This window comes from Quercus robur, chromosome 5 (genome assembly GCF_932294415.1).
Source record: "Quercus robur chromosome 5, dhQueRobu3.1, whole genome shotgun sequence".
In the NCBI taxonomy this organism is placed as follows: domain Eukaryota; kingdom Viridiplantae; phylum Streptophyta; class Magnoliopsida; order Fagales; family Fagaceae; genus Quercus; species Quercus robur.
Window position 1 is genome coordinate 68,214,896 of NC_065538.1, and position 22,304 is coordinate 68,237,199.

The following is a 22,304-nucleotide window of genomic DNA, read 5'->3' on the forward strand; positions in this document are numbered from 1 at the left end:
TTCATGCCCAGCTCATTATAATTAATGTTGTCACAACACCTTGGATTACAAGAAGTAATGCTAAAGACAATTTTTTCTGTAAGTACTAATATGGTTTGTTGTTATTAGATAGAGCAACACCAAAAAAAAAAAAATTAGCAACTTACTTTTTCTCAAAACAAAATTACCAAATGAAAAAGTGAAAAGAAGAAGAAGAAGAGAAACTAGCAAACTTGCTAGCACTTTGAGGTTTATATATGTACCATTGAAAAGTAAGATTTCAAAGCAGCAATGAAACAAGAAGCAAACATCTATCTTAGAATTTTAAATTGTATGCAATAGTTACAATATATGACTCACTCGCATTTCACATTCGTAATATCCATACTATATTGGTAACCAAACGGTACGGTGCACCTAAATTCACCTTATTAGCCTAAAGTTATAGGCCAAAAGTGTGAATTGATTTTAAACAAACATTGTTTGAGAACACTAGATCGCATAATACATCATACGAATTATATAAATAAACTCATGAGACTTTCAGGGTCGTTGTGCTGCATGCATGCATGTCATTTGCAAAGCACACTGCCAACAGTTTCTTCTACTTGCTAATGATCAACTTCATAGCCACACAGGTAGCCAATGGGAGCCATCAATGTAATCTATGGATAGGAAGGGAGCAACTTCTTCTTCAGTGAGTTCTCTTGACCAAGCAGCACGCTCTTTTGATTCAGATCCTGGTCCATGGCACTTGTACTCCGCGTGGAATAGATTTCTGTTAAATTTACAATATTTTCAATGTTAGAACCAAATAAAAGTTTGTAGCATAGAAAAGAAAATAGAGAAGATTAGCCCTTGAAATTGTGTGACCTCAGAGCACACTATCTATGAGTTTATGATTTTATTTTAATATCCTATGTACTTGTTTATAAATCAAGTATGATTGGAGAATGAGTAAGGGCAAGTTAGAGCTTGAGCATTCTTACTCGGTGGAGCCATCATAACTCCAATTGGTCCAGCCTTTTGGTGCAATGGTCTTTGAGAGGTATGTTTTTGCAAAAAGCACTCTGGAATGGGGTCCTTTAGCTCTACCCAAGTAAACACTACCAACACCATAGACCTTGCCTTTGACAAACACAAACCCACTATAGTCATTTTCACTTTCCCTGTTTTGAGCTGTGACAGATCCACGAATCTTTACCCTCTTGTCTCCAATCACAAAGATCTCACAGCTCTGCATCCAAAGTTGCACCAAATATTACCATATTAGATATAGATAATCTAGATGATAGAAAAAGGTACAAATCAATTCCAAGATTTAGATTAAATATTACAGATTAAAAATGTGTCTAGTGTCACGACATGTAGATGTCGTGTAATCATGTATATTGTTAGATACAAGATATAAAATTTTAAAAGTAAAGTTTATTTTTTTATAAGTCTAGCATCTAGGTACATAGCCAAAATTTTAGAATATATATATAAAGAAATAAAAGAGAATGAGTTTAGTATAATTACATGGAAGACGGATCTGCCACGGCCAAAGATGAAGTCAACTGAACCTTGGATGTAACAATTGTCATAGTAATGCCTGCCTTTGTAATCAAAGAGAGTGTTATGTGTACTGTAGAATCCGCAATGGTAAAATGCAATTTGGTCTGCGGCAACAAATGCAGCCACCGATTGATTTTGTGAGGTAGAAGCGATTCCAGTGGGAGCATCATTCTGCATTGTTGAAGACAAAAAATAAAAAATAAAAATAAAATCAATACTGAACATTGAATGGCAAATCATTTCTGGAAAAAAAAGAGACAAATTTAAGGTTGATGTTGAATTAGCATATATATATATTGTTTTCACCAATTAATGCCTTATAAATGGATTATGAAAATATGACAAATTTTTCTTTCTAAAATATTAGTGTTTTATGCGAATCAAACGTTAGAAAACATCAACTTCCATATGTTGTTTTATAGCAATAGAAAGCAATTTGCCCCCCTTTTTGTGTCAAAACAAATTAACTGTTATTTCGAAAAACAAAAATGCAGATCAAATGGTTGAGCTCATTTGATTTTACATAGGGGTCTTGATAATTTCAAACCATATCATATTCATAATTCAGTTTTATCGTGTATCTTAAAAACGAAATTAGGATATGAGAATAAGAAATAATGGACCTTGAAGCTAACGCCGAAGGCAATGAAGTGAGGGGCTTCAGCCCTTAAAACTGCAGACTCCACATTATTTATAGAGCTTTCAGACCATACAATGGCTGTTCTTCCTTTTCCATTACCCCTCAAGAATATATAGGGCTTGTTTACTGGTATGTGTACCTTTTCTCTGCCATTCAAAATAAACAAAACTAGAGGTTAATATATAAGATCCTTATAGGTCACGTACGTGCATGGTATGACAAATTTATTACACATCAACATAGGTGGATTAATTACCTGTAAACCCCTTTCCTAACATGGATGATAGTCCAGTGAGCATTGCCTTCAGGAACAGAATCAATGGCCGCCTGAACAGATCTGAAGTCCCCATCGCCATTGATATCAACCTTAATAGTGCGGTTGGTGCCAATTTTTTGTGTCAATAAAGGAGAGTCTATGACTTTTTGAGCATCCAAGCCATGGACAGGATTTGAAAAGTAGATAGAGATGACACAAGTGATTGCAAAGGCAATAGGGAGAGCTGAAGAAGGCCAAGAAGAGGGAGGCATGTTTTTCTTGGGTGGGCTATTTGCTTTGTTGAATTTAGAGTATTTGGAGAAGTAATGGTGTGAAATAGAAATTTGATAAGGCCAATGGGAGGTCCTTAAGTGAAGAAACTTTTGTTCATTTTTGGGGTGTGGTTGTTTGGAAGGTAGAATTGGGTGTTATTGAATTCAAGCGAAAGAGTTGGTTAGGAAGGTCCTCTCTATTTTGAAGGGCCTCCAATGGATTCTTGTGTGGTTCATATGCATGGTTTTGGTTTAACAAATTTTATAAAAAAAGAAAATGATAAAAGCCACAAACTATTTTACAAACAGATTTTTTTGGTAAATGGTTAATGATAGGTAAAAATGTAATATTAGTAGTGAGTACAGCTGAAAACCGGTAAGAATTAGTCACAATAATAGTTTATAATAACTAATTAAAATAGTTTGTGCATATATATAGCATTGCTTTTATAAAAATATTATAAATTACTATTTTTTATTATGAAAAATATTGAACTTGTAGAATTAGGATAAACTTGGACATAAACTCTCAATTTTGAAACATATCCAGGACAAGAAAAGAAAGTGGTAAGGATTTGAATGTTCGGTCAAACTCAAACTTAGGTAAAAGGGAAAATGCTAAAATATTATAAATTTACTACATAAATGTTATAAACTGATATGATAATAAATGTGAATGGTGAGTTTCAACCACTTCATAATTGAATTTTGAATTGTTTATTTCTAATTGGTGACACATCAATTTGTAAGACTAATATAGTAAAACTTGTAGTACCTATAGTAGCAATATTTGGGAAGAAGATATTTTGAATTAAAAAAAAAAATTAAGGGGTATGATTACCATTGGATGATACACGTGGAAAACCAGCACACTCCCAAAACCGAAATCAAACGGGTACTCTCTTTGTCTACTCTTTCTAAATCAAACCTTATATATTTTAGCTTCTTTTTTTCTATTAAAAAAAAAAAATTGTTGCGCTGTTTCCCAAGAAATTGTTGCAAAAAAACGAAGTTAAAAAAAAAAAGAAAAAAAAAAGAAAAATCGAAATGTTGAGATTTTAGGACAAATTTTTTCTAAATATTCTGGATAAGATTCGAATCTAGTGCAAAAGTTAATAGCATGTGATAATGAACCAATGAATGTGATTGAAAGTTGAAAATTCATTTTTAATCTAAATCTTTAAATTTTTAACTTTTTTTTAATTTTTTTTAATTTTTTAATTTTAATTTTTTTTTTATGTTTTAAACTTTTACATCTCACTTTGCCAATAAGTTCTAGTTATTTCAACTGATAAGGTCATTGATAGTTAAATAATAGATTTAAAGTTCAATCTCTGCCTATACCAAAAACCGATTAATATCTTAGTTTAATGATAAAGAGTTATCATCAGAAGCGGACGCCATAAATTAAAACTCTCTTGAAAAAAAAATCTCACGTCACCAGGGTAATTATGTCATGCAATAATTGCATGAGATCCAAATCATTGTTCACAAACCTTGATAATTTGCAACTTCAAAATTGTCTTGTATAATGTTAAAGAGTGCGTTTCTGTTTTGACAGATGGTTGTTGCCACAAGAGGGGTATGTATACATGTAAGCTTTTCTTGCCCTTACTAATGAAATCTTCTTCTATCTATATGGTATAACTGTACAAGTATTAAACAAGGATAAGGTTATTGAAATAGATCCATAAACTCGATCCCAATTAATTAAACTCGAATTAAGGTTTAGTTTTTTTTTTTTTTTTTTTTTTTTTTTTTTTTTTTTTTTTTTTGAGAATGAAACCTGTATAATTTTATTAAGGTAAATGAACTACATCTGAATGTAAAAACAAAACAACATGTGATGGGACATCTTCCATCCAAACTTGAAAATCTGGTATGCTTATAGCATGTTTCGCCAGATTATGAGCTACACTATCACCGTTTCTCTTAATGTGAGAATACGACAAACTAACAAAATTACTTGCAGCCAACTTGACATCCTCTACCAATAGACCTAGTGGAGATAAATTATGGTCGTCTGCCTTCAAAACTTTTATTAGACCAAGCGAGTCCCCTTCAAGTATGGCGTTTTGGAAACCCAGATCGAAAGCCAACTGTAACGCTTTAAGTGCTACCAACGCTTCTCTCTCCTCTGCCTTGTAAGTTTGGTTTAATTTTTCTGCACAAGAGGCCATAACAGCTCCATTATGGTTCCGTATTACAGCTCCAACACCCAACGAGTTTGCATTACTGAACACGGAGCCATCAAAATTAATCTTGACAAAACTAGCTTGCGGAGGACTCCACCTTGTTCCTCTGATGCCGCTGCTCCCAAGTTGCAATTCTGCAGTCTGTGTGGTCATCTAGTATTGCGCCAACATGGCTCTAGCTTGTTTTGCCACTTGATGAAGCGGACTGGACTGAAGGTTCACGCGGACTTTATTCCCCTGACTCCAAATCCTCCAAGCCGTAAATGCAAACAGCTCCAGGGGCATTCCTTTCTCCACCATCCATGACAGCAACTCCTTCACACCTGAGAAACCAACTTCATGCCTGAAACTCCACGGTACCTGATCAGCCCACACCACATCCAACTCCAGACATGACCATAAAGTGTGCTCTGCATCTTCCACATCCAATTTGCATCTTTCACAAATTGGTTCAGCAACTATTTTCCTCTTCATCAGAGCTTGTTTGGTCGGCAAAACATTGTGACAAGCTCGCCAAATAAAATTTCTAATCTTCGGTGGGACTTGCATCTTTCATATTGCTTTCCAAACCTTCTCATCACAGATTGGTGGGGCTTGTGCATGAGCAAGTGACTCTGATTCCTCTTTAAGGAATCTATAACTTGACTTGCACGTGTAGTGACCAGAGGTTGAATAAGGCCAATAAAGGGTGTCTTCAGCTGCACTTCGACTCAGGGGTATTTTCTTAATCATCTCTGCATCCTCTACCCCAAATAGGCCATCTACCAGCTCCTTATTCCAGCTTCTTGAGACCGGATCAATAAGTGAATCCACAGTGTGATTCTCAAAACTTTCTAGGGGACAATTCAGCAGCCATGGAGGGTGTTTTCTTGGCAACCAGCATTGCTGCTAGATGTTAATTTTTTCTCCACTTCCAATCCTCCATATTGCTCTCCTTTGAATAATATCTCTCCCTCTAAGGATACTCTTCCATGCATAAGATCCCATCCTTGAATCAGCAGCCTCCATAAGTGAAGAATTTGGAAAAAAACGAGCTTTAAAAACTTTATATAAGAGTGAGGATGTACTATTCAATAGTCACCATGCTTGCTTTGCTAGGAGAGCATCGTTGAACATAGCAAGATCTCTAAAACCCATACCTCCGATAGTCTTGGATTTTGTCATCTCCTCCCATTTAACCCAATGGATTTTCCTACGGTCACCCCTTTGCCCCCACCAAAACTTCTTAATTAGGGTCTCAATCTCATTGCACAAACCTACGGGCAATTTGAAGCATCTCATAGTGTAAATTGGGATAGCTTGAATAACCGCCTTTAAGAGTACTTCCCTTCCGGCTTGAGAGAGTAATTTGGCTTCCCATCCTTGAAGTTTCCGCCATACCTTCTCCTTTATGTAGTTGAAACTTTCTTTTTTCCTTTTGCCCATAAGAGAGGGCAGCCCAAGATACTTCTCATATTGCATACTTTCTGGGACACCAAGGGCCACCTTAATTCCATGCTTCACATCCTTCGGAATAGAGTTGCTAAAGAACAAGGAGGTTTTACTTCTATTTATTTTTTGTCCCGATGCTTCCTCATACACTCTTAGTATGTCCATCACCTTATTACACTCCTCCAAAGTTGCCCTGCAAAAAATAAGACTATCATCTGCAAAAAAGCAGATGCGTTAGTTTCGGGCCTCTCCTACAAAGGGAGTAACCATGAATGTCTCCTTATAATTTTTCTTTTTTAATTAAACCATTCAACCCTTCCGTACAAAGGAGAAATAGGAAAGGGGAAAGTGGATCTCCCTGCTTAATTCCCCTTGTAGGGAAAATCGTCCCACATGGTTCACCATTTACTAAAACAGAATATGAAACTGTTTTCACACAACCCATTACAAGATTTATCCACCTCTCCCTAAAACCCATCTTCCTCATTATCCCTTCTAAGTAATACCACTCCACCTGGTCATACGCCTTACTCATATCCAATTTTAAAGCCATATATCCATATGAACCCCCCTTATATTTTTGCATACTATGTAAGGTCTCAAAAGCCACCAAAATGTGGTCTGAAATTAATCTATCCTTAGTAAAGGTAGACTGGTGTTCAGTGATAATGCCCATATATAGTGCCAATTTGTAAAACCAACACTTAATTAAGTGGTAATTACTAATTACAGGTTTCTCCACACACACACACACACACACACACACACACACACACAAAACAACAACAACAACAGCAGCAACAACAACAACAACAACAACAACAATTGGATGGTTCATATACTAAGGAAAATTGCAAAATGTAAATTTCTATCTCATTGCAATTTTTTCTCTGTGGAACACAATTTCATGAGAAGAAATTGGTGGCAGATGTCAAGAGAATAGCTAAAAGAAATGAGGCAAATTTTTTGTTCCTGCTTTAATAATTTTCATATTTTCATACACCAAAGAACGTAAGTTGTTACCTCATGGTAAATTGGGATGAAACCATAGTTCTCAGAACTGGACCGAATCGGGAGGTCGGACCTTGAAAACTGGGAACTGGGATGAAAACTGGTTTTTTAAGCATAAAGAACTGGGCATATGTGGCAATTCCGTGAACCCCTAAAACCAGGGTTGGACTGCACGAATTGGTGGCAAGAACCGTGCGGTCCAACCCTTAACAATTTTTTTTTTTTTTTTTTTTTTTTTTTTTTTTTTTTTTATATAAAAACAACTTAACACAGTTTTATTCTACTGAATTAAATTATCCATCTCTTACAAGGAATAAAAAATTTTACAATTAAAATCCTTCAAAGATATTCAACTTTACTTCAAAAATTAATCATAAATTTTAATGTTTTCATGGTTATTATTTTATTTTATTAACTTTCTTATTTAATTATTAAATATATGCTTGAAAATCATTAAATTTCCCTTACATATATAGATATATTAGTCAATTTTGCTAGTTTTATAAATTTAATATCTATATTTAGGCTTTAATTAATTATTAAATTAATTATGACGTCATCATAGTTTGACTCCGGTTCGATCTCGGTTCGATCTCAAAAACCTTGAACCTCTCCATTTTACGGTTCAATGAACAGTCCGAGTCTGAAAAACTTGGATGAAACAGCTAGAATTTGTCAATCTAAATGTCAATGTTAGTGAATTCTCAAAATAAACAAATGAATAATAAATAAAAAGTGAATGTTAGTGAATTTAACCTCGTACCAATGCTTTTCTCCACACACACACACACAAAAGAAAAAGAAAAAGAAAAAAAAAAAAAAACCTTGTATCTATATAATACCGCTTTATGAGGTGTTTTAGATGTATCCTTGATGATCACTTTATGTTGAAGTAAACTAAAAGGCAAGTAATGGCGGAGCTAGGGGGGACAATGGGGCCATGCCCCCCTGACTTTTTGATGTTCCTATCCACAGTGCTATTAGATTTTAAAATTATCTTAAGTTCTCTCTAATTTTACTTATTGGCCCCCCTCGATTTTAAAGAAAAAATAGGATTGGTTTTACTTACTCATTTGCATAGACTTAGGGCCCATTTAGTATGTATGTTTAAACAACCGTTTTTAGTTTTTTTGAAAATACGTGTAGGTGAAAAAGTGTGTAGAAATACGTGTAATGTTGTTTAAAAACTGAAAACACATGTTTAAAATTATGTACTAAAGAGCCCCTTACTCTTCCCTTCAATCCATTTGGGCCTCTCAAATTTTAAAATTGTTAAGAAAAACTTTTTTAGAAAAAGAAAATGATAAGAGGAACCCAAAAAAATCCAGCCCATTCATTGTCCATAGCCCATCCAAATTTCATAATATAAAAAATAAATAAATAAAAAACAAACATACAAACAAACACCAACAAATCTCAAATCAGCAATATTATCCACCAAATTTTTCTATCAATTAGAGCTGGTATAAAAATTCAATTATTTTGTTTTTACTAAAAAAATCTCATATTTGTTTAAGAACAAAATTTAGCTTTAAAAATAGTTGTAATCGAAGACTATAATCTTACTCAATAAAATAAATATTATTACATATTTTGAAAATAAAACCGTTAAATTGCATGTTCTTTATACTTTTAATATACATGTCAAATTTTTTGTCAATCGGATATTATTTACTATATGATCTATAAGCTTATATTTTATGCATAATTTTAAACTACAAAACCTTGCAATTTAAAATTTTTTTAATGACATAGCTATTATTTTTTAATTTTCTAAAAATTTTGTAAGCATGAATAATATAAAAAGAAACTATAATTCAATGATGGATTTGTTAAAATTCATCTCCAATAAAAAGATATTAAATAAGGTTGTAGCCTAAAGTTACAACCAATTTTGTAGCTAAATTTTGTCATTTGTTTAAATATAATTAGGACAAAGTTTAGTTACAAAATTGATTGTAATCTTAGACTTCAACCTTATTCAATATCTTTTTATTAGAAGTGAATTTTGACACAAATCCACTGTTGAATTACATTTTTTTTTTTATATCCTCCATACTTGTAAGATTTCTAGAAAATTAAAGATTAATAACTATGTCATCAATAAATTATTTAAGTTGCAATTTTTTGTAAATAAAAATTATGCATAAAATATAAGCTTGTAGATCATATAGTAAATAATATCTAATTAACACAAAATTTAACATGTATATTGAGAACATAAAGAACATGCAATTCAAGTGTTAAATTTTCAAAATATGTAATAATATTTATTTTATTGAGTAAGGTTATAACCTTATATATACTATAACTAATTTTGTAATTAAACTTTATCCATATATTTATATCTTTACGCTGCCGTAGTCTCCAACTTGAATTGTCTGTTTGCCTCCAAAACTTGCCGGCCTGCCACTACCAATCGCTACCTATGCCACAGTGAAACTCAAATTTTCACTTCGTGGTTCCAGTCGTACTCATTGTGCAGAGATATTTCTCTATCTGTGTTTATGCTTTTGAATTTGAGTCTTTCTACAACTTTCTATATGTCTTGCTGTGCTTTACGACTTGGATATGTTAAAATATTATATTATTTTATACTGTTTTGATTTTTTTGACACTTCACAGTCATGTGTGTTTTGTGTTTAATTGGGTATATGTTTTTGGGTTTAGTGTTTACATCTTCCACCTTGACTAGGGATCTTTATCATCATTAACCATAAGTTTTTCTTATTCATTTTAACTACATTTGGACCTGATTCTCCCCTAAAAAAGTATGCAGCAATCTGCCAAATGTCTGGTGCTAATTATGCACATCACCTTAGGTTAGAATTAACCATAGGCTTAAAATAGAAATATTTGACTTTTTAATCAATCAAAAGATCTCATAGCCGTAATTAAAAGTCACAAAACATCGTGAAAACATAGAAACATTCAATTGTCTAGTTTTAAACATATCCACACTAGAGGCATTCTCCCATTTGTTCTATCTACAAGCATAAATCCCATGGCACATACAAAAAATTCAACATGAACAAAATTCATAACACGCAAAATTGTGCACGAACAAAAATTCTTGTACATTCAAGGATAAGACAATTCAATCAAAGCCTACCCTCAAAAACTAACAATCAAAAAATTTTTTGGACCCAAAGCCCACCTTCCCCAAAGATAAAAATACAGAAATTCAGCATAAACGAAATTCAAAACACACAAAATTGTGCATAAACAAAATTTCTATGCAAACAAAAATTTCTGCACATTCAAAGATAAGACACTCCAATGAAAGCCTACCCTAAAAAATAACAATAAAACAAAATTTTGATCCCAAAGCCCACATTTCCAAAGATAACTCTTAACAAAATATTTGCATCATATGCCTAACTTCGAAACAAACCTATTTTCAAGAAGCATTAGGCCCAAAAGCCCAGAGTTTTTCCAAACAATCAAATCTTGGCCTAAGGACCCATTCTCTTAACCATATAAGTATTTAGATACTAGGCTCCAAGGGCAAAAATGGCCCATTACCATCAATTTTGGAAATAATTTGCCTAGAAACACTGTTTCTGAACTATATAGCAATGTACCACTTTTTCTGGTACTCGAGCTTGGTGAGCTCGAGTACCATGTTTTTTTATCCACTGTCGCCCCATATTCAAGGAGCCCTATAGTGGCGTTTTTAAGCCCTATAGTGACGTTTTCGGGCCCTATAGCGGCGGTTTTAAGCTCCCATACCAGGTTAGGGGGCCCTATAGTGATGTTTTCGGGCCCTATAGCGGCGTTTTCCTGCAAAATTTTTTTTTAAAGTCCCCATAACAGGTTCAAGGGGCCCTATAGTGGCGTTTTTAAGCCCTATAGTGACGTTTTTGGGCCCTATAGCGGCGTTTTCTTGCAAAATTTTTTTACAAGTCCCCATAACAGGTTCAAGGGGCCCTATAGTGGCGTTTTTAAGCCCTATAGTGACGTTTTTGGGCCCTATAGCGGCGTTTTTTTTTTTAGAAGATGTTTGACCATTGAAAAGATGGTACTCGAGCTCACCAAGCTCGAGTACCAGAAAAAGTGGTACATTGCTATATAGTTCAGAAACAGTGTTTCTGGGCAAATTATTTCCAAAATTGATGGTATTGGGCCATTTTTGCCAGGCTCCAAGACTCTAAAAGTTTTCACAAAAAAAGAAAACCTCTGGCCTAAGAGCCCAATGGCCTTTTTCAAATGATATATTCTATCAAAGATTAGTCCAAAAAGTCCAAAAACATTTTTCAAGTGATAGGCCCTTTTTGAAATTAAGGCCTGAAACCCAAAATCATTCACAAATAAAGAAGTCCTTCAAAATTTCAAATCTATAAACTTGAAGTTTTATAAAATATCAAAATTTTCCGAATCAGGCCAAAAGCCCAAAAGTATTTCCAAAAAATGCCCTAAATGCAAGATTTTCAAAAATACCCCACAACCAAATTTTGAGAGAGAGTCATATCCCTTTCACAATCATACAATTTCAACTGCCCCAATTTCAAAATTCCTCACAATCAAATCAAGTGTCATCACGAGCCATACAAAGGTTTTTAAAAGAAAACCTCTGAGGTTGGTTATTCCATTTCAAAATGAAATAGAGAAAATACCTTAAATCATCATAAAATCTCATTCTCACTTTCAATTCATATGACACTCATTTTCAAAATCTGTCTCCAAAATTCAATTACTTCAAGAGGTAAAATTTACCTTCAGTGGTTATAAAACCTCATTCACACTTTCAATCTCAACTTCAAGTCAATCTTACTTATATGAAATTCAATTGCATTTACCAAGATCATACACCACCATGCCAATGGTGCTTGTAAAAGAATCAAAAAGTCAATTTTTTTAACATGTCAAAACATGTGAAATAAGATAACATTAGATAGGACACAAATAAGCAAAAGCTGAACTTCAAATATAGAAATTTGTTTAGAACTCAAAACACTCAAAATGAATGACAAAGAAAAAACTAACTTACATCACAGGTATATATGCACTCAATGAATTTTTATATTTCAATATTTTTCTTTAATTTATATTTTTACATAAGATATTTAATCAATTCAAACATATCACGTTTACTTTTCATATATTATTTTAAAAATCCTAAAGTGATAGGATAAAATAAGTAACCATTTTTATATATAAAATTTTATAAAAACTTCATAAACATAAATAAAAACATATATGTGGGGCCCAATAATTTATGGGTCAGGTCCACTTGCTCGTGGGAAGTCCAAAGGCCCAAGCCAAAGAAGACTACGGCCCAAGCTCAATAACATAAAGCCCAAATGGCCCGGAGATGTTGCCGAGGACAGTTCAGTCCTCGGTAGACCCGAAATTCCACCGAGAAGAGGGGCAAAAACGGTATAGGACCAGACTGGAAAGGGGACCTAAAATATCTTGGGAAAGTTACCCTTACTACCCTTCCCAGATAAGACTCTGCACCTAACAGAGCCGTACTCTTCAGCTTTATCAACCACCCCCAGTGATTCTGGGATTAGACTGACGGGACAAATATCAGTCTTGGAAAGGTTGACCCTACACGTGGACGAAAGACAGCGAGCGTCAGCAAGTATAAAAGAGAAAGTAAGTAATCTGGATGAGGGAGGGAAACAATGGACAAAAAAAACCAGGGGCTCCCATTCTACCTCCAGGAGAAAAACTCCATGGGTGAAAACCCCTTAACAATGTATGCACTCCACATAAAAAAGAAAAACCCACCGCCGGATAACCGAAGGAAGACCTCAATTGTCCTCGGACTAAGTCCGAGGAGTCCAACCCCTCAGGATGTGACGCTATAGGGCTTAAATGTTCAAATCCAACTCCTTTTTTCTACATGAATTCCTCTAAAAACAGGACCGGACCACCGCCCCGTGATCAAAGACAAGCCTTTCGAGCCCACTCTCTACAAATCATATTGTGAGGGATCATTCATGTACGAGCCCAACATCATTATTGGGCCGTTAAAGAAATCGTGTCCTTACAATATACATATACATTAAATATTTATAGGCTAAATTAAAATTATACCCTTTAAACTACCCAAAATTCAATTCATTTTTGTAACTTTGATTTTGTTCAATTTAATCCTTTAACTTTTAATTTTATTCAATTTCATTAGATGATCACCATTAAGCAACTAAGATGTTAAAAAAAAAAAAAAAACAAATATTACACTATAAAAATTCATAAAATTAATTTAATTTTTTAAAAAAATATAAGAAAATTTTTACATCGTGTTGATATCCTTTTTTTGTGTCTCTAGTTGGTGCATTTTCAAAATACAAAAGAAGTTGGGAAAGGTGTGTTAAGCATTGTCATTGGAATATCAAGGACGGCAATCCCACTCTTTATATCAAAGGGGATGCCAAGGAAGTTCAAATATGTTTGCATGCTTATTAATAATTTATCCATGACGCTAAGGGCCTTCTTCAATTACCTGCTCGTTCTCTTTTCGAACATGATGCGGCAATCTATATGATCGAGACAATCCCTTTCCTTTTGAAAAAGTGAAAGATGTTACAAGCCCCAAAAGAGGCAAAACTATTTTTTTTAAAAGGGCGATATTGAGAGAGAGAGAGAGAGAGAGAGAGAGAACATAAATAAGCAAAATATGATCTTCAAATTTAGAAAATTTTATAAAATAAAAATAAATTGATGTCCTAATTCTTGGCCTAAGGGCCTATTTCTTTTAACTATTTAAATATTGGGCTCTAAGACCATCTGTTATTCATAAAACAGGAAAATCTTGGGCCCAAGAACCCAAACACCATTTTCAAATAATATATGACCTTCAAATAGAGAAATTTGTCTAAAACCCAAACACTCAAAACAAATGGTTAGCCTAATGGATTTTAATTTTTCAATATTAATTTAAAATTTTTAAATTTTTTATCATGCTTAATTAATTCTATCATGTTTACTTTTCACATACCATTTATTAATCTTAAAAGGGATACAATGTAGAAAATTAACAACCATTTGCTTTGAATACAATATTTAATAAAAAGTTCACAAACATAAACTTAAACATATACATATACATTTTATTGGCTTAATTAAAATTGCACACACTAAATTTTCCTAAAATTCAATTCCATTCAATTCTATCACTTTAATTTTGCTCAGTTATCCAATGTATTTTTTTGTTGTTGTTATTTTTTGTTATTTTAACACTGAAGATTCATAAATTTAATATAAACTATTTTTTGAAATAATTTAAAAATATAAGAAAAGATATTTAAATGTAAAATTTTATAAAAATATTTCAGATATTTTTTAATAAAAAATTCAATACCAATTTAAAAACTCCAATGACAAAATTGTATCCCAATTCAAAAATCCATCTACAGACTGTTTAATTGGAACTTGCAAAGATTGTAAATAATCTTGAATTCCAACAATCAAAAAGTTGATAAATTGTATTGATTGCAACTACAATCATAGATTCTGATTGATGAACCATACTTTTAACAAAATAGTTGGTATATCGTACTAGAGAATGGAGCTTAACTGAAAATGCAATTAATATGGTTAGTATGGGAGATTAAACATGATTAGACATCCTATGGAGGTATGGGTCAAACTCAAAATCAAACCTAAAACAATAGCTAGTAAGGATCAAGAAAATTCATTTTCCATTCATTTTTCTCTCAATTTTGTCTCAATGAATTGTTGTTAAATCATACTAGGTTGAACATAGTTTACCCTTTTTTATTTGGTTACCATGCATCTTTGTAGTATATCCAGCTTTCAATAACAACACTGAAGTTTATTTTGGTTTACAAATGTATATGAAAAAGTAAACATTATATGTTAGAAACAATCAAGTATCCTATGAAAAAAAAAAAAAAAAAAACCATCACAAAAAATTTAAATACATCTAACGAAAAAACAAATACAAGGGTTTTAAACTATTGACCATTTAAACTTAAATACTTGAATGTATGAATTTTAAATTACACTCTATAAATGGAAACTTATATGGATAATATTTTTTGAAAACGATAGATTCACTCATTCATTGATATGTAAACAATCATAATGCAAAGCATCTATAGCAGGTAAGGGCTCATCCTCCATCCAATACAAAGCATTCACAATGTTCCTGGCAAATCTAGCTAAGAAATGAGCCACCATGTTCCCTTCCCTTTTAACACAGCTAAGGCCCACAAATTGCCAACCCGAAAAATAAGATCTAATGTCATCAACTACATGCCCATACAAGGAATTATTTACTGCAGATGCCGAAAGTGCTCTCATGACATTTGAATTATCTCCTTCAATTACCAGGTTTGAGAATCCAGCTTCCATAGCAAACTCCAGGTTTGAATTATATGGATAATATTTAAAATAAATAAAATTAGCAACTCACACTTTATTATTTGTAAATCTCTATTGAATTTAAAACATAAGTTGCCAAAGGCCTTGTAACTGAATTGACACCTCCCCATGCACAAAATGCTTGGGGGTCTAGGAGGAAAAGGGTTCGAGCTGCGAGGTTAACAACATGTTGTAACTATTTCTCAAAAAAATTTAAAACATAAGTTACAACATAAATATATATATATTTAAACATAATCATGAGTTTTTAATATATAAAAGTAGGCTTTATACACAAGTGAGGAGGTTAAAAAATCATATAATTACAATTATTTTTAAAAAAATTATTCCAATAAACAATTAATGAGTTACTAATTATGTTATCCAAAAAACTGAAAGGAAGATATCAAAACATATAAAATATTCTCATGATTACCACTAATACTTGGAGTATGAATTTAAATTATACCTCACAAATGGAAAGTTATATGGATAAATTTAAATAGATAAAGTAGCAACTCACTTTACTATTTTTAAATCTCTATTAAATTTAGAGCATAATTTCTAACATTAAAATATATTTAGGTATAATATTTAAAAGACTCATATTCTCATTTGAAAATAAATTGGACAAAATTTAGCTACAAAACCAGTTGTAGCATTGGGCTACAAACTGGTCTAATAAGATGACATGTGTAAAAAATAGCATGTGCATTGCACACGATTATTTAAGTAAACTTAACTCAATTAACCCTAGTTAACTACACCACCTATTAAAAAAATAAAAAATAAAAACTAAAAACTAAAAACCCTCAAACATTTTATATGTATGATCTCTCTCTCTCAACTGTAACCCAGAAGGTCCTAACCCAGCTCCAACCAATCACCCATAGCCTCCTATCTCCACCGCCGGCCGGCTAGCCCAAATCCTCCTGTCTCCATTGCCAGCCAACCTCAAATCCTGTACTGTCCCATCGCCGGCCAACCACCTCAAATCCTCCTCTGTCTCCGCTCACCGGCCAGCCCAAATCCTCCTCTGTCTCCACTGCCGGCCAATCTAAAATCCTGTATTGTCTCCACCGCTGGTCCACCTAGTCTCCGCCGCTTCACCAGTTAGAACTAAATTTCCTTTTGTTTTATTCATAGATAACTAAATTTTCCTTTTTAATTCTATTAATTTTTTTCTGAATGAATTGTGTTTGATCATTAATGTGAGTTCTGGATTTTCTGGGTTTTTTATTTTTTTTAATTTTTTAATTTTTATTTTTTTATAATTATTAATGTGCCTTTTTTAGTTTGATTGTTCATTGATAACCTTGATTCCTTCAATCCTCCTCTGTGTCCACCGTTGGCGCACTCAGTCTCCGCCGCTTCACTGGTTAGAACTAAATTTCCTTTTTAATTCCTTTTGTTTTATTCATAGATAACTAAATTTACTTTTTTAATTCCTTCAAGAACTGAAGAGGATTTGCTAGTTAGTTTTTTTAAGTTCAGTTGAGGTTTCAATTTGATTCCTCATCAGCTCTCACTTTCTTCAATTGGGTCAAGAATGATTTAAGTCTCAAACTGTCAAAGTCATTGTTGACATTTTCTTTTGAAGCTACAATCAAAATTTTTTAAACTTTTTTTTCTACCTTTTTATTCTATTTTTGAATTGAAACAAATCTAGAAGGTGTTGGAGAGATCCTATATTCTATTTACAAGTATTGCTTGTGTTTCCTAGTTTGCAAAAGGAGAAATTTTTTTGAATCTTTTTCTAGTCTGTCATCTCAAAAGAACTTGTCTATTTTCTTATGGGTACAATTAGAAGTCAGTTTTCATAAGATTAAAAAATAATAGCTTATATATTTGCTGTTCACAGGTGGCAAATTTGAATTTTTCGGGCTCCTTCTTACCATCTCTCATCTCATGTCAAGTTTCATGTATATCTAAAGAATGAGTTAAAATCTATGCTTAAATTTCAAGTCAAGAATGTGATTTTTTTTTTTTTTTTTTTTGGTTTCTCTCTTTTTGCACAGCAACCATCACTGACAACACTGAATTCAAGAGCTTATACAGAGAGAATATCTCTGTTTCTGTTCCTTCTGCACCTGGTTGCTGTTGTTGGGTTAGTTTGTTTTCTTATATTCAAGGGAATTCAAGGCCAAATACAAGCATCAGAATCTATTAAAACGAAAGAGAAAAGGGTGTTGCAGTTTTATCTGCCACAAGTTGAAGCTGCATCTTTTTTGAGCATTACTGTTGCATTGGCATGGCAAAAGGCAGTCAGGGAATGGGCTTTATTTATGGTTCATTTCATACTATGGAGCTCTTTTGTAATGTCCCTATCTGCTGGAACTCTCCTTATTTGCTTCCAAAAACCTGCCACTGAAGGCATTGGAGTATATTTATTGCCTTTGCAATTGGCAATGGATTGTATGCTTGTTGGGTCACAATGTGAATTAAGTTTTGTTGTAAGATCTTGATGAAAGCACTTGAGCCAAGTATTTAGTCCTTTACCTGAGTGGTACAATTTATTATTAAAATGGTTATTTCTTATCTACTAGTGCAGTAATTTGAATTTCTTTGACAATTATGTGGCAGAGGCATTACCTTGGAAAGTTGAGATGGTGTATAAAATTTAAAACCCAATCTCACTGCATATAGAGCTATAATAGACTGCTTGTGTAAAATAAACAAAAGTATGGAGGGTGAATATGTAATGAAAGAAATGGTTAAATTTGGTGTGCCACCTGATATAGCAATATGCAAGGCATTAACAAATGGATATTGCAAGGAAATGGATATCAATAGAGCAGAATTATTATTGCGCTTCTTTGCCAGGGAATTTCAAATCTTCCATACTGAAAGTTACAAAACACTTGTGGTAAACTAGGATTGCAGAACAAGTAAAAACTAGGACTGTAGAACAAGTGGTACCATTTTGAACCACAAACATCTCTCACAATAGCTAAAATAAAGTCAGCCTAAGCTATATTCCGCCTCACATGACAATATGATTAGTATGGAATCATCAATCTGCCAATGGTCTAACCATTAAAAATAGTGTTCAATATGCCAATGGCATCACAATAAAAAATACTAAAAGTTTAACAATTTGCCAATAGTCTAACAATAAAAAATAGTCTTCAATCTCTAACAAATAAAACTGCATGGTCTTCAATCTCCATCCAATAAAGTTGCACCCTAACTCCAACCTATTTAGTGCTTTTGCCAAAATGGTGCTCTTCTTGGATAACATCAGAAGTAGTTGTTGAAACCTGAAAACAATTGCAAAGAATAATTGTCACATAGACTGTAAACAAATTTATGTGCCTATAAGATTGATATATTACAGTGGAATGTAACAAATCTTACTTTATTTAGGCTTCCAAGTGATTCAACTTGTCTCGCCTCACAAGCTTTTTTTTTGTAAGCCAATGGCATGTTTTTTAGCATGCGTTGTTTTGCTTCGAGATTTACCATTTTTCTTCTCTAATGCAGATTTCAATCTTCTCTTTGGACGCCCAACGGTAGGTTTTGTTTTAATCCTATGCATGCTATCACCTTGTAAAACATCTGCAATAACATCACCATGGACCTCTATGCAACTCTCCATATTACTCGAACGACATTTTTTTTCTAATCTCTTGCAAATCCCTCAGTAATTTTTCAAAACATTCTTTGGTATGTTCATACATTATCTCATTCTCTGCTGCAAGTGTGGAAATTTCACGAGCATTGTGACTCAAATGAGAGTAGCGTTTTCCTATCGAATCTTGAGCATTACCTTTAATATCAATGCCATGATAGTCCTTGATAGAACCAGCCCTTGCATCTTGCGTCCATCTTTTCAATGCATATTGGACAGGAAGTCTTTTAACATTTTTATGTTCAAGAACTTTCAAAGCATGGGCACAAAGAATTCCTACAAAGTTGAACTTCTTGCAACTACATTCCACCGTTGTAGTTGAGGCTTCATATTTAACTAGGTGCTCTTGAATTCTTTGACTGTATTTGACCTTGTATTCTGTGATAGTATCAGATTTATTAGCCTTGTAAATAGTACAATCAGCAATCTTCATATATTCATCATGAAACATTTGAAAAATTTCTGGGGTGTACAGCTCTACAACATGTCTCAACATCTCTACATTTTGAACTCTGTCTGTAGTTCTTGATGTCTCTTATCAACCAAAACTCTAGAGTAATGTTCTGAAAAGCGCACACAATCATGTTTTGGTTTCAAGTATTTCTTCAACACATTGTTTATTGATTCACTACGTTGGGTGCTTTTCATATCAGCAGTGAACATATGTCGACCATATACCATAGCCCATTTTTCTTTCACATCAAATATGCTACATAACCATTTATTATCAGTAAGACCCTATTCCTTAAGCATATAATCCCATGAAATAAGCCATTCATCTTCATCTTCATACTCATACAAACAATCACTAAAATCATTTGCAAAATGCTTAGATGAATGAAATACATGATGTAGATTCTTAGCAGCATTCTGATAAATATGCCATACACACAAACGATGATTAGATTTAGGAAATACCTCTATTATTGCTTTAGCCATTGCTGCAGATTGATCTGTAAGTATAGTTCTTGGCTGCTTTCCTGACATTGCAGTTAAAAACCACTTAAATGACTCTATAGTCTCATCATAAAGTAAAGCTGCACCAAAGATAATTGATTGTTTGTGATGATTAACCCCAACGAATGGAGCAAAGGGACGATTATATCTATTTGTTCGATAAGTTGTGTCAAAACAAACAACATCACCAAAGTGCCCGTAATCAACTATTGATCTAGCATCAGCCCAAAAAATGTTCATGATTTGACCATCATCATCATCAACTTGTATTGAATAAAAATAAGATGGGTCTGCCAATTGCATCTTATGAAAGTACTCCATTATAGCAGGTCCATCTCCTTTCCTCAAAGCCATCCTCCTCTCATTATGTACATGATTCTTATAGTCAACATCCATAAACCCAAGATTTTCACGACCCCCAGCTTGCATGCTCAATAATTCAATGGTTTGTTTAATTGATATTACAGACCTCTCTGCATCATTTGCAATGGCTTTTTGAGCAGATGAAATTTTTCTCTTCGATCTTAACATATGTTTCATTGGTGAAGGAGCAAACTCATGATTATGTTGACCATGAAAAGAAACAACATGTAACATACCATCCTTTTGAAGATGATAGGTCATCTGCGCTAAACAACCTATTCGTGAAATTGGATGACGATAAGATGCATTTTCGCGACGTTTGTCAACAGCTCGTTCACCCTCTTTTGAACAACTAAATGTTCTCCTTATAATTTGCCCTGCATTTCCTCGCTTTACAAAATGTTTCCGTACACTAAAGCCAATTCGGTGAGCATATTCTTTGTAAAATTCATATGCACTCTCATCACAATCAAATTTCATGCCAATTGCTGGAGTATTTGATTTGTTTGGGCTTCCAAGAGTAGGTTCTACTTTAGTCTCCTCTTGTTGATCAGCTATCCAACCAATGAATTCATCTTCCAATACAATTTCTGGTACTTCTACAATTTCCTTGCTATGTCTACTCGGAGTATTCGAATTTTTTGGGCTTCCATGAGTAGGTTCTATTTGAGCCTCCTCTTGTTGATCAGCTATACAATCATTCAATTCATCTTCCAATAAAATGATTTGACTAGTATCCATCACCTGTAGTCAAGATACATATTCAAAATCAAATCAGAAAAAAGGAAAAATTTTATAAACAATTTAAAAAAAAAGTATTCCAATATTCAGGACCCATTAAAGAATACTCTCCATGAATTACTTAGAAAACACTAGAGTTTTAGAATGTATAAATCTAGAAGCCTAGAAAGTTTACTTTCAGTTCTTATACTTTTGAAAATCAAGTTAATATGAACAAAAACAATTTTTTTAGATGAATCAAAGATAAATTCAATACTAAAGAAAAATGAATACAATTTCTACAACTCAGCTAAATTTAGTATCATAACAATTACAACAAAACCATAGTACAAGACAGCAAATAACAATACTATTACATAATAGAGAAGAAATACACATAAATTCAATTTTCTAATAAGTAAATTAAACTAGATTTGGTAACTTATAAACAACCGCTAGAAAATCATCTTCAGTTCTTGAAGGAATCAAGGTTATTAATGAACAATCAAACTAAAAAAGGCACATTAATAATCAAACACAATTCATTCAGAAAAAAATTAATAGAATTAAAAAGGAAAATTTAGTTATCTATGAATAAAACAAAAGGAAATTTTGTTCTAACCGGTGAAGCGGCGGAGACTAGGTGGACCAGCGGTGGAGACAGTACAGGATTTTAGATTGGCCGGCGGTGGAGATAGAGGATGATTTGGGCTGGCCGGCGGGTGGAGACAGAGGAGGATTTGGACACAGAGGAGGATTTGAGGTGGTTGGCCGGCGGTGGAGACAGAGGAAGATTTGAGGTAGTTGGCCGGCGGTGGGACAATACAAGATTTGAGGTTGGCCGGTAGTGGAGACAGGAGGATTTGGGCTGGCCGGCCGACGGTGGAGATAGGAGGCTATGGGTGATTGGTTGGAGCTGTGTTAGGACCTTCTGGGTTACAGTTTAGAGAGAGAG

The 22,304-nt window shown here is 33.4% G+C and overlaps 3 protein-coding genes across 3 annotated transcripts; all 3 read right to left on the minus strand.

The window, feature by feature from the left end:
- Positions 1–395: 395 nt before the first annotated feature.
- LOC126729154 (probable pectinesterase 67) lies at positions 396–2,719 on the minus strand. Its single transcript, XM_050434848.1, has 5 exons — positions 2,433–2,719; positions 2,160–2,322; positions 1,501–1,707; positions 969–1,216; positions 396–757 (listed from the first exon to the last, which is right to left on the minus strand). The coding sequence occupies exons 1-5, from the start codon at positions 2,702–2,704 to the stop codon at positions 604–606; spliced, it is 1,044 nt and encodes a 347-aa protein (XP_050290805.1). The 5' UTR covers positions 2,705–2,719; the 3' UTR covers positions 396–603.
- Positions 2,720–4,503: 1,784 nt separating this feature from the next.
- On the minus strand, positions 4,504–5,052 carry LOC126728604 (uncharacterized). The gene has a single exon (XM_050434402.1). The coding sequence runs from the start codon at positions 5,050–5,052 to the stop codon at positions 4,504–4,506; it is 549 nt and encodes a 182-aa protein (XP_050290359.1).
- A 14,995-nt stretch (positions 5,053–20,047) lies between these two features.
- Positions 20,048–21,370, minus strand: LOC126728605 (protein FAR1-RELATED SEQUENCE 5-like). Its single transcript, XM_050434403.1, has one exon. The coding sequence runs from the start codon at positions 21,368–21,370 to the stop codon at positions 20,048–20,050; it is 1,323 nt and encodes a 440-aa protein (XP_050290360.1).
- Between the last annotated feature and the right edge of the window lie 934 nt (positions 21,371–22,304).